General features: G+C 38.6%; 1 protein-coding gene and 1 long non-coding RNA gene across 6 annotated transcripts in view; one reads left to right on the top strand and one right to left on the bottom strand.

Moving 5' to 3' along the window:
• Positions 1-13,244, top strand: part of LOC135106404 (uncharacterized) — a 75,803-nt gene that overhangs the window by 38,160 nt on the left and 24,399 nt on the right. The window contains exons 1-4 of one of the 5 annotated variants that reach the window (XM_064015396.1): positions 1,511-1,620; positions 4,340-4,504; positions 7,914-8,549; positions 9,141-9,273. In XM_064015396.1, the coding sequence (XP_063871466.1) occupies positions 8,033-8,549; positions 9,141-9,273 (650 nt within the window). In that variant the 5' untranslated portion in view covers positions 1,511-1,620; positions 4,340-4,504; positions 7,914-8,032. Of the gene's footprint in view, positions 1-1,488; positions 1,621-2,899; positions 2,976-3,073; positions 3,151-4,339; positions 4,505-7,913; positions 8,550-9,140; positions 9,274-13,244 lie in introns of those variants that run through there. The other 4 variants (XM_064015400.1, XM_064015394.1, XM_064015401.1 and 1 more) reach the window with 4 other exon arrangements.
• Positions 1-13,244, bottom strand: part of LOC135106406 (uncharacterized) — a 62,544-nt gene that overhangs the window by 1,289 nt on the left and 48,011 nt on the right. The gene's annotated exons all lie outside the window — the stretch shown is intronic.

Consider the following 13,244-nt stretch of genomic DNA (forward strand, 5'->3'; position numbering starts at 1 on the left):
TAAGGTTAGGTTAGCTTAAGTTAGATTAGTCAAGTTAGGGTAGGTTAGTTGGTGAGAAGGTGGCGTCCAATCACGTGGCGCGACTGCTCGCACATGCGCAGTGTACGGCGACTTACTGCGTGCAGGCCCTCCCGGAAGGACAGGAGGGGAAGAGGCGCGTCGCTTGGCTGGAGTGCGGTTTCCTGCTGCGCCCTGCTTTCCGTAGGTTTTGTGAATTACTGTGCCTTTCCTGTGCCTCTGCATCCGCATATAGCCAATGCTGTGTATAGGCAGTGTTGTGTCGTGAGAACACTGCCTGAGGCTGTGACTGAAGGGAGATTTTGTGCCGGGGTGATTGCCAGGAGTGAATGACGTATTCCGTCCTTGTACTGTACTGTATCATTAAAGTGTCCGGTTTCGCAAAGTACAGTCTTTGGTTTCGCCTTTGTTTGCCTGTCCTGTCCTGGGCCTGATTACGTCACCCACCACCTCGCTCGGCACAGCCACGTCGGACCCACAAACAAGCGTTTTTGACTACCGAGCGTTCTAAGGGCGCGGCGCAGCAGTATATTCAGGAATAACTCAACTGTAAATCATATAGAAAATAGAAACCTTTGGGATTCTTATAAGGTTTTTTTTTTTTAAGATTTAGAAATAAAGAGAGAGAGAGAGAGAGAGAGAGAGAGAGAGAGAGAGTAGGCAACTTTGCTTGAGATGCCCGGGGCGACGCGGGTAACGGTGGCTGACTCTATCAAGTGATAGCTTTCAACCATTCAACGGTTTACCATATATATATATATATATATATATATATATATATATATATATATATATATATATATATATATATATATATATATATATATCAGTATGTAGAAAGCACATAAACGGTGTACGCTTTGTTGTTTTCTTATTTTTAATGTGTAGGTGATAAGAATTTTAGGATAAATGAGGAAAAATTGCTAGTTTGTTCAACTACAATAATGTATTGTTAAAGATAGCTTTTATGCAATTTATGTTGTTTCATCATAGATATATACTACTGCACTAATACTTGATGTGGGTAACACAAACTTGAAGTCAGTAACGTAAAAGGTTGGGAACCACTGGCATAGGAAAAGATAACACAGGTCAATCGCAGCTTACAAGAACAGCGTAATTTTTTTCGGCTCTTATTTCTTTATCCTCATGTTGGATAAAAACACTAGTTTTAATACTTTCGGCCATACTTTTCTTTGTGTGCTGTGGTTGATAATCACTTTGGAAAACAAGGTAAAACGAGCTTTATTTTATTTTTTATTTTTATTTTATTTATATTTTTATTAATTTGTTAATTTTTTTTTATGTTTTTCGTATGATTATGGAAGCATTACAAGTATCCATGTAGAAATATCTTGTTTTCAAGACTTACAGCATATTTATTTATGTATTTATTTATTTATTAATATTTAAGCATTTCATATTTAGAACAGATTTTCTCTTTACTCAGTACAGGAAATGTGAGTGCATAAAATACCAGAGTGTTACCTCAAAAGGGAAGATAAGACTGGTTTTCTCTCACGTCGTCGTGTAAACAATCTGTGCTGTGAAACGTTGTGCTCATAGTAATATTATGCTAGACTTTTACTTCACAGTGAAAAGGTATGCACTGATATTATACCTTCAGAAGGGGTTTAGATAAATTAACAGAATAAAACAGAACTTGGTAATTACTAGATCAAGCCATCATTACATTCATGTCGTAGGACCAGTAGTCCAGGACGATGTAGTAGGATATCTCGCTCTTTTCCTCTTCATACTATACCACGTCTTCTCCTTTCACCCCACTTCTCTTTACACACATTCACCTTCATAAATCTTGAGAAGGATATATTTTTCAAGATACACCGGAAGATTTTGTTATTCAAAGGTACTGGCAGATGAATGAAGATTGACTCATGTTTGATGTTAGTGTAGTCACTGTAGACTGTAAAGAGATTATTTTTACTCAGATGGGCATAATTATATGTATTTCTTAGGGACTAGCAGCGTGTGGTCTTACTGGCTTGTTGCAGCATGCTGGTGTATTTTATGAGTTGCCTGTTGGCTGAATCCATCAGCTTCTGTTTATCAAATTCCACCTCGTATCTTAACTGTGATAACCTTTAAGGAGATAGGGGCCCTTTAACTTAAGGCCCTCGCGATTTTAATCCAAGATCTAACATAACATAGCTTACCATAATTGGTAAGTTTTGATCCATAGACAAAGTAAGAAGTGTTGTGAATGTATGGACACCCACAAAATCCCCAAATCCTGATGATTATTATTACCACTGTATGTCTGGCAGAAATTAAACAAAATGTGAATAATAATGCCTGCAGAGAGAATCCATGTCTGCTTGACAATATCCATGCTCTTTATTGTATTCAAACAATGCTTAAATACTTGACGAGCTTGTTGCACTCATTTACTGCCCTACTTATAGAACAGTTTCAGTGATTATCCCTCAGTAATTGTCAGTCTTTTTGTAGAGCTGGGGAAAGACATGTCTTTTCTGTAAAAAGTTATATTGCAAATTTTGTCACCAGTTCTATATGATGGCCATGACCAAGTTGACAGACTCCACTGTTAGCTTGCCATGAATTACTGTGTATGGTGGTGCCAATAGTATCAACCCCAAACGTCTTGACACCCACCTCAACTTTATTTTCATTTACTTTTGCTACTTTTGTGGCCTTAGATCTAATTTTCAATCTGTATGTACAACACCTTCTCTGCTCTACTAAACCTCATCTTTTCCTCACTGAAACATAGGTGTCTGAGGCAACTGACAGTAGCCTCTTTTCTGTTCTCTCCTACTTTCTCTATCCTTATTTTCAATCCAAAGGACCACAATTGATAGAGTAATGGTGATTACATTTTTTGAAAGGTAAAAAGATAATGTATTAGGATCTGCAACCATTTAACTTCAAACATGAACCAAAATTATCGAGAGGATCCTGCCACTTGGTCAAAGGTATTGTTGAATCCAGCATGCAAAGTTGTTGGTGACACATGCACATCCTTTCTGGGTTAAGGCCTGAATCTTCTCAGTGATGGCTGCCTTCTTTGCAGCAATGGTGCGAGGGTTAGCTTGGTAGATGTTGTCTTTGGGGAACCCCAGAGGAAGAAATATGAGGGATTCAAGTCAGGTGAGTAAAGTGACCATTTCACTTCAGTGTTGTGGCTGAATAGATGCTCCTCAAACTAGGAGTGTGAGAACTTTGATGACAAGGAGCAGTGGTTCCAACAGGATGGTGCTCCTTGTCACACTGCTAATGTCACCATGGCCTGGCTTCATGAAAAATTTAAGGAGGACCTCATCAGCTGCAAAGCTGAAGTAAAATGAGCAGCTTTACTTGCCTGACCTGAACACCCAGATTGTTTCCTCTGGGGGTTTCCCCAAGGACATCATCTTCCAGGGTAATCCTCACACCATTGCCACACAGAACTCACATGTCACTTAAATTTAAGCTGTCTTAATTTTCATTTTCGATCCTCACAACTCTGAGGTTTCCTTGTCCATGTCTAACTTTTAACTGATGGAGGACAGCCTGTCATGGAGGGCAGCCATTGTCAGGAAGGAAACATGAACTGAATTTCAAAGGTTGACATGCCTTTGGAATGTAGCACAACTAAAAAGAAGGACTGCCATTGGTTAAATTGATTAGTGCATTTGCCATTGACAAAAATAAAGATATCATTGACATCAAACACTGCTGCTTCAGGTTTCTTAAGTGATGAACATAAGTAGTATACTTATAAGTATTTATAAATAAATTTCTATTGTTTTTTTGGTAATAAGTAACTCATGTAGAGTATAATGACCCATAAATGTTTGGGAAAAGTTGAGTTATAATGCCTCCGGAGCCTGCCAACTCCTGTAGGATATTAACAGTTGCTACCTATTCCTTGTGAGTTAGTATTTATCAAACCTTAATCTGCCATTACCAGAATCTTAACTATGCATGCCTGCTTTATTAGTCTTCTACACATGTGAAGGCTACAGTCAGGTTGTCCCACATATATTATTTTCTCAGCAACACGAAATGCTTGAACATTTCCTTCTACAATACATTTCTTATTACTTGCTCCATTTTAATAATCCTTATGTGTAGGAACCATATCTATGCTGATCAAACTCCACTCTGAATCTACACAGTCCTCCTACTTGCTATTACCTGAACTCCCACCATGTAGTGGTCAGACACACATCAATTCTCCTTTCTCATTATCCACATCCATCATAGCAATACACAAGAAATAGCACAATTACCATAAGTAAACGATATCAGGTTATTATTTGTTATTTTATTTATTTATTTATTTATTTTTTTATAGGAGGGACATCAGCCAAGGGCAACAAAAATCCAATAGAAAAAGGCCCATTGAGATGCTGGTCCCCAAATACGGCCCAAAGCAGTAGTCAGAAATTGAAGGATAAGTGTCTTGAAACCTCCCCCTTGATGGAGTTCAAGTCATAGGAAGGTGGAGATACATAAGAAGGCAGGGAGTTGCAGAGTTTACCAGAGAAAGGGATGAATGATTCAGAATACTGGTTAATACTTGCATTACAGAGGTGGACAAAATAAGAGTGAGAGAAAGAAGAAAGTCTTGTGCAGCGAGGCTGTGTGAGAAGAGGAGGTAGGCAGTTAGCAAGATCAGAATAGCAGATAGCTTGAAAATAGTGGTAGAAGATAGCAAGAGATGCAACATTGTGGCAATGAGAAAGAGGCTGAAGACAGTCATTTAGAGGAGAGGAGTTGATGAGACGAAAAGCTTTTTGATTCCACCCTGTCTAAAGGAGTGGTTTGAGTGGAACCCCCACAGACATGTGAAACATATTCCATACATGGATGGATAAGGTTCCTATACAGAGTTAGCAGCTGGAAGGGTGAGAAAAACTAGCAGAGATATATCAGAATGCCTAACTTCATAGAAACTGTTTTAGCTACAGATGACATGTGAAGTTTCCAATTTAGATTATAAGTACAGGACATATTGAGGATGTTCAGTGTAGAAGAAGGGGACAGTAGAATGTCACTGAAGAAGAGGGGATAGTTGTGTGGAAGGTTGTGTTGAGTTGATAGATGGAGGAATTGAGTTCTTGAGACATTGAACAATACTAAGTTTGCTCTGCCTCAATCAGAAATTTTAGAGAGATCAGAAGTCAGGCATTCTGTGGCTTCCCTGAGAGAACTGTTTATTTCCTGAAGGGTTGGACATCTACGAAAAGACTCGGAAAAGTGCAGGGTAGTATTTTCAGTGTAGGAGTAGATAAGAGTGGTTTAGAAAATCATTGATGAATTATAGGAAGAGAGTGGGTAAAAGGACAGAACCCATAGGAATACCACTGTTAATAGATTTAGGAAAAGAACAGTGACTGTCTACCACAGCAGCAATAGAATGGTCAGAAATGAAACTTCCAATGAATTTACAGGGAGAAGGATAGAAGCCATTGAAGGGTAGTTTGGAAATCAAAACTTTGTGCCAGACTCTATCAAAAGCTTTTGATATGTCTGAGGCAACAGCAAGTTTCATCAAAATCTCTAAAAGGAGAAAGACTCAGTATGGAAGCCAGAAGATCACCAGTAGAGCAGCCTTTATGGAACCCATGCTGGCAATCAGATAGAAGGTTGTGAAGTGATAGATGTTTAAGAATCTTCCTGATGAGGATAGATTTAAAAACTTTAGATAGGCAGGAAATTAAAGCTATAGGATGGTAGTTTGAGGGATTAGAACAGTCACCCTTTTTAGGAACAGGCTGAATGTAGGCAAACTTCCAGCAAGAAGGTAGATGTTGACAGACAGAGTTGAAAGAGTTTGACTATGCAAGATGCAAGCACAGAGGCACAGTTAGAAGAACAATAGGAGGGACCCCATCAGGTCCATAAGCCTTCTGAAGCTTTAGATCAGCTAGGATATGGAAAACATCATTGCGAAGAATTTTAATAGGTAGTATGAAGTAGTCAGAAGATGGAGGAGAGAGAATTGTCCAAGGTAGAGTTTTTAGCAAAGGTTTGAGTGAAGAGTTCAGCTTTAGAGATAGATGTGATAGCAGTGGTGCCATTTAGTTGAAATAAAGGAGGGAAAGAAGAAGCAAAGTTATTGTAGATATTTTTGGTGATGTTTTTGGCTAGGTGCCAGAAGTCACGAGGGGAATAGATCTTGAAAGATTTTGACGTTTTCTATTAATGAAGGAGTTTTTGGCTAGTTGGAGAACAAACATGGCATGGTTCCAGATAGAAATATAAAGCACATGAAATTCTGGTGATGGAAGGCTCAAGTACCTTTTGTGGGCCACCTCTCTGTCATGTATAGCACGAGAACAGGCTGGGTTAAAACTAAGGTTTGGAAGGTCTAGGTCAAGAAAAAGAGTAAGGAATGTACACCTCCATGCCAGACACTATCACCTCTGTTATGTGCTTAGCACACAGAGATGGGTCTCTGACATGGAAGCAGTAGTCATTCCAAAGAAAATCAGCAAAATACCTCCTCAGGTCCCCCCATCTAGCAAAAACAAAATGCCAGAGTCACCTCCAGTTTGGGGGATCCTGAGGAGGGATTGGAGCAATAGGACAAGATACAGACGTGAGATTGTGATTGGAGGAGCCCAGCAGAAAAGATAGGGTACCAGCATAAGCAGAAGGATTAGAGGTTAGGAAATGGTCAACAATGTTGGGTGTATCTCCAAGATGGTCAGGAATATGAGTAGGATGTTTCACTAGTTGCTCTAGATTGTGGAGGATAGCAAGGTTAAAGGCTAGTTTACCAAGATGGTCAGTGAAGGGAGAGGAAAGTCAAAGCTGGTATTGAACACTGAAGTCTCCAAGAATGGAGATCTCTGCAAAAGGGAAGAGTCAGAATGTGCTCCACTTTGGAAGTTAAGAATGTGCTCCACTTTGGAAGTTAAGCAGTCAAAGAATTTCTTATAGTCAGAGGAGTTAGGTGAAAGGTATACAACACAGATAAATTTAGTTTGAGAGTGACTCTGTACTTGTAGCCAGATGGTGGAAACTCGGAAGATTCAAGAGCATGGGCATGACAGCAACTTAATTTCTTGCACACATAGATGCAACATCCAGTTTTGGATTGAAAATGAGGATAGAGAAAGTAGGAGGGAACAAAAAAGGGGCTACTGTCAGGTTATCCGAGAATTATTTTTCCCGCTTTATCAGTTTATCAGTATTGATGATACTTTTGGTTCCAAACTAGTGTTAATTGATAATTTTAGTTTTTGGAACATGAGCATGTCGAAGTTTTAAACTTTCAAAATCAAGTGTAGTTTTTTACTTAAATTGGCACTTTTCATGAGTGAAGAGACAGGATAAACATTGAATTTCATTTTTTTTTCTAAGATTTTTCTAAGTTTTCTAAGATAGAAAAAAGTAAAGATTTGGATTTATTGACTTTTTTATTTAAAATATCAATATTATTATTGCTAATATCAGAATTTTAGATTTATCTATTTATCAGTTACCAGTTATTGGGTGATAAATTTATCACCAGTTGTCAATTATCAGTTATTACTGATAAAGTTATTGTTACTGATTTATCGGTTATTGTGATCACTTTTTCATTATTGTGCCCTGCTATGACCATTACTAAGTGTGTTTGATGGATGTTTAGATATGTATATTGTGAAGAGCAGATATATAATTTGAAGTCTTTAATAAGAGCTTATACTGAATATTTGCATAATTGTTGATCACATGTTCATTGTGCATGCCCACAGATTATGAATTTGTAAGTAAAAGACTGAAAGGCATTTTGAGTATATAGAAATTGTTTCAAAATAAACAATTAATTTATGTTCTTTGATTTGATAAATTAGATTTCTTTATAATTATTGGTATTGCAGGAACAGCATTCATTATTTGCACATTATCTCTAATAGCAGCATGTATCATTCCAGAGAAATATCTATGGATGACTGCTGACAGATCTCACATCCAAGAGGGAAGCAAGTTGTGCAGTTAGAAAAGACCACTGCTTTTTGTAGATCCCTTAGAGCTTAACAGAAGAAATGAGATCATGAGTGATATTGAGGAGCAGGAGAGAAAGGCACAGCCTCTGAGAAAAAGAAAAGCTTGTGTTCAGTTTGAAGAAATTTTTTACTCAGATTCGTCAGATTCGTCAGATTGCTATGACCCTGCTAAAGATCTTGAGGATGACACATCTGATGACTCTGTTTATAAAATCAAGAGGAGTGTTAAAAAGAAGAAAAAAATGAACCATAATGATGATGAGTTAATATCTGATAATGACTCAGAGGATGAAACCTCAAAAGGCTGTATTCGTAAGGTCAAGAGTAAAGTTAACAAGAACGTGAAGAAAAAGACAAACAATAATGGTGCTCCAGAAAAAGCTAGAGGAAAGAAATCAAAACACAGGGGAAGACATCCACTGAATAAGTCAGCTGTAAAGAAAATGGAAAAAATGATTGAAGTTGCCCATGATAAAGGAAGGAAAACGGAAAAGAAAAAGAAAGGCCAGCAAGTACAGGAAATACGTTCAGACAGAGCCCGTGTAGGTCCATATTCCGTTGTTGGTAAGTTTCACCTACAGTGCTCTTATTTATGTTTTTATCAGCATTTTTCAGTTTATCTAGTTAAAATTTTCGTAAGCTTTGCATTTACAATGTGTGCCGTTATTTATCATTCTAACATTGTATTTTTTTTCAGTTTTTTAGTTTTTTGTTTGTCCTCTCTCATATTCTTACACTGTTTATTTATTCATAGAATTTTTCTTTTCTTTTTTTTACATCTGTGAAAGATTTGCCACAGGCTAGTAAGCCTCAAAGAAAACTCAGGTCACCACCCATTTAAGACAACTTTCAATTATTTTTAAAGTGTAGCTTGTGAAACCAGTGACAGGCAAGAAAAGACCTTCAGTTGAACTGTAACTAGGTAGTTTTTATTGTCATTACTCTGTACAGTATATATTTGTAAGTTAAGTTCTGCATGTATGTATTTAACTATCCTACAGCCCTATTAATTGTCAGAAGGTACTTTAAAAAGGAAAAGAAATAATCATATGGGATGGATGATAATTTAGTGTATTGTTAAGTGTAGCTAGACTGCATACTGAGCTTGATTAGACACAAATACCATTCAGATATTAAAATTTGTGCATCTTTCAGGTCATTGGTACATTGCATCTGGTTTCATGAAGGACCTGACGACTTTGTTTGAAGCTTTTGATGAGCAGGACAGTTGGAGGTTTACTGCATTTGCAGAATGTTGGCAGAAAAGTCAATTTTCCCTCATATACAGGTAAGATAGTTTGGTAATGATCATTGGAAAACATTTATTTTAATTATAAATCTTCATTGTGCTAATAATCCTTGTTTAGCTTTTCATTCAGAAAATCTTCACACCTGCATGTATTTTTCTGATATCAGGCTTCATGTCTTCTATCAACCTCTCTGCACAAGCCTGTATCAGAGAGGTCCTTCTGGATCACTTTGTTTCATGCTTTTCTCCTTATCCAGACTGTTCCATACATCTACAGTATACTTCTATATGGGAAACCAAACTTCTTTTACATCTCTTCTATAAGCACTTCTTCAGCCTCTTTCCATGCCCTCTAGTATCTAGTGTATCCCAAACCATCAAGTCTGGTCTGGTCCACTTCCACCTTCTTATACACTTTATATGTTGCAATCAAATCCCCCCCTTTTCTCTCCTTTTTTCCAATGTTGGTAGGTGTAACCTGCCAACATTGCCAATCTCACTTCATATGACAAGTCCCTGATAATTGGTGTCATCTTCATTGCTGCTCTCTGAACTCTCTCCAACTTCCTTATATCCTTTTTCTTTTAGGGCGACCACACTACAGCTGCATATTTAAGTGTAGGTCCAATTAGTGATATAATCATCTTGCTGATCATCTCTTCATCCATATAAGCAAAGGCCAGCCTTATTCTTTTCAGCAGGTTATAGGTTTCTCTTGTAATTTTGTTAATGTGTATCTTTGGTGTCAAATTTCCATTCACCATAACACCCAGATCCTTTTCGTCTCCTGCTCTACTCAACCACTCCCCATTTAATACATAATTTCCTTCTACTCTCCTCTCATGCTTTCCAAATTCCATCTACACTTCTTTTGAATAAACTACATTTCCTAACTATGACTCCACTCTGATATCTTGTTCAGATTCTCTCGCAACATTCTACAATCTTCCCAGAAAATTGTTAAATAGAATGAGATTGACAGAGTATGAAAATGGAATGATATGAGAGTGAGAAAGGATGAAGTGAATATGACATAGAATGAACGAAGGGAAGAGAGAACAAGGTATCACTCCCTTGTCCCTTAGCTCTGACAGATAAGGGAGAGGGGAGGTGATGGGGAGGGAGGTTTGAGACCAGATGAAAGAGGAAGGGAGAAGAAAGGAACAATGAGGGGAAGGGCTATATTGGAAAGGAGAGTAGTACACGAGGCAAGGAAGTAAGAGAGAGAGAGAGAGATGGAAGGAGGGAGGGTGGGTGGGATAAAATAAGGAAGGAGATAGGGAGGGATGGGGGGGAATGGGCAGGAAAGGGAGAGGAGGTGAAGAAAGTGGGGAGGAGGGGAAAGAAGGGGGGAGGAGGAATGCAAGAGGGACTGACTGAGTGGCGTCACTTGAACGGGACTTGGAGGACCGTGTTCAAATTGGAGGACAAAATTTGTTTGCCAACCTTGTTCAAATTGGGAGTTGTCCAAATAGAAGTATTTTCAAATCACAAGGTATGACTGCAATACCAAATCAAGTCTTGATGGCTCCTTTCCTCTTCTGTATCTACTGTTTTCCTCGACCAATTGTATCATAATATTATTCATTGCCAATTTCAGAACTTTATCTCCCCATGAAGCTTCTCCTCCTCTTGTATTCCATTCCTCCCAGTGTATCTCTTTATTATTAAAATCCCTCATTACAATAATTTTATTTTCTCTAATTTTCATAAAGCCATTTTTTTGTTTTCTTCAGCAATTGATTATGCTCTTAGCTATTCTAGGCCTTCTTTTTTTGGTAGACATACACCACTGTAACATTGTCTTCCTCCTCTTCTATTTATTAGTTTTAAAGTGTGTGTGTGTGTGTGTCAGGATGTGAAGAAATCAAGAATCCACTACACTTCTGGTTCCCAGGTTGGACTGCTCTTTTGGTATTGACCCTAAATATCTTGACACCCCCTTCAACTACTTCACTAACTTCTGCAACATTTGTGACCTCAGGTCTAATTTTCAATCTAGAAGACCACCTCTCCTCTACTAAACTTCACTTTCTTTTCTTTAGTGAAACACAGTTGTCTGAGGCAACTGATCGTAGCCCCTGTTCTGTTCCCTCCTACTTTCTCTATCCTTATTTTTAATCCAAAACTGGATGTTGCATCTATGTGCGTAATGACTTAACTTGCTCTCGTGCCCACACTCTTGAATCCTCTAAATTTTCCACCATCTGGCTATGACTGCCGAGTCACTCTGAAACAAGTTATCTGTGCTGTATACCTCTCACCTAACTCCTCTGACCATAAAATATTCTTTGATTACTTAACTACGAAAGTGGAGCGTATTCTGACTCTCTTTCTTTTTGCTGAGATCTCTATTCTCAGAGACTTCAGTATTCACCACCAGCTTTGGGTTTCCTCTACTTTCACTGACCATGTCTTTAACTTTGCTATCCTCCATGAGCTAGAGCAACTGGTGCAACACCTTACTTGTTTTCCTAACTATCATGGAGAAATGCCCAACATTCTTGACCTCTCCCTAAACTCTTATCCTTCTGCTTATGCTGTTCTGCATTGGGCTCCTCCAATCACAACTTCATGTCTATATCTTGTCCTATCACTCCAATCCTTCATCAGGATCCCCAAACCAGAGTTTGGGTGTTTTGACTACTAATTGGGGGGCCTTGAGGATGTATTATGCTCATTTTCCATGGAATGACTTTTGCTTCCATGTCAGAGACCCGTCTCTGTGTGCTGCATACATAAAGTGATAGTCTCTGGCATGGAGGCATACATTCTTCACTCTCTCTCTCTCTCAACCTAAATCTTTCAAACCTTGGTTTAACACAGCCTGTTCTCATGCTATACATGATACTGAGGTGGTCCACAAAAAGTACTTGAGCCTTCCATCACATGAATCTCATGCAGAATCATGCCAAGTCTGTTCTCCAACTAGCCAGAAACTCCTTCATTAATAGAAAGTGTCAAAATCTTTCAAGATCTAACTCCCCTTGTAACTTCTGATGCCTAGCCAAAAACATCTCCAATAATTTTACATCTTCATCTTTCCTTCCTTTATTTCAACCTGATGGCACTACTGCCATCTTGTCTATTTCTAAAGATGAACTCTTCACTCAGACCTTTGCTAAAAACTCTGTATTGGAGGATTCAGGGCTTGTTCCCTCTGTCTTCTCCACCCTCTGATTACTTAATGCTACCCATTAAGATCCTTCAGTGATGTTTTCTGTGCACTCACTGGCCTAAACCCTCGGAAGGCTTATGGACCTGATGGGGACCCTCTTATTGTTCTCCAATACTGTTCCTCCATACTTGCACCTTGCCTAGTCAAACTCTTCCAACTGTGCCTATCAACATTTGCCTTTCCTTCTTGCTGGAAGTCTGCCTACATTCATTGTGTTCCTAAAAAAGGGTGATCACTCTAATCTCTCAGACTACTGTCCTATTGCCTCAATTTCCTGCCCATCTAAAGTTTTTAATCTATCCTCATCAGGAAGATTCCTAAGCATCTATCACTTCACAACCTTCTGTCTGCTTGCCAGTATGGGTTCCCTTCAGGCTGCTCTACTGGTGATCTGGCTTTTCTTACTGAGTCTTGGTCATCCTCTTTTAGGGATTTTGGTAAAATTTTCACTGTTGCCTTTTGATAGAGTCTGGCACAAAGCTTTGATTTCCAAACTACCCTCCTGTGGCTTCTATCCTCTCAGTAACTTCATCTCGGGCTTCTTTTCTGACTGTTCTATTGCTGCTGTGGTAGATAGTCACTATTTTCTCCTAAATCTATTAACACTGGTATTCCTCAGGGTTCTGTCCTGTCACCCACTTTCTTCTTTTTATTCATCAATGATCTTCAAAACCAAACTTCTTGTCCTATCTACTCCTACGCTGATGATACCACCCTGCACTATTTCACATCTTTTCATAGACACTCAACCCTTCAGGAAGTAAAGAGCTCATGCAGGAAAGCCACAGAATGCTGGACTTCTGTTAAACTTTTTGATTGGGACAAATCAACA

The sequence above is a fragment of the Scylla paramamosain genome, chromosome 13, assembly GCF_035594125.1.
Source record: "Scylla paramamosain isolate STU-SP2022 chromosome 13, ASM3559412v1, whole genome shotgun sequence".
In the NCBI taxonomy this organism is placed as follows: Eukaryota; Metazoa; Arthropoda; class Malacostraca; order Decapoda; family Portunidae; genus Scylla; species Scylla paramamosain.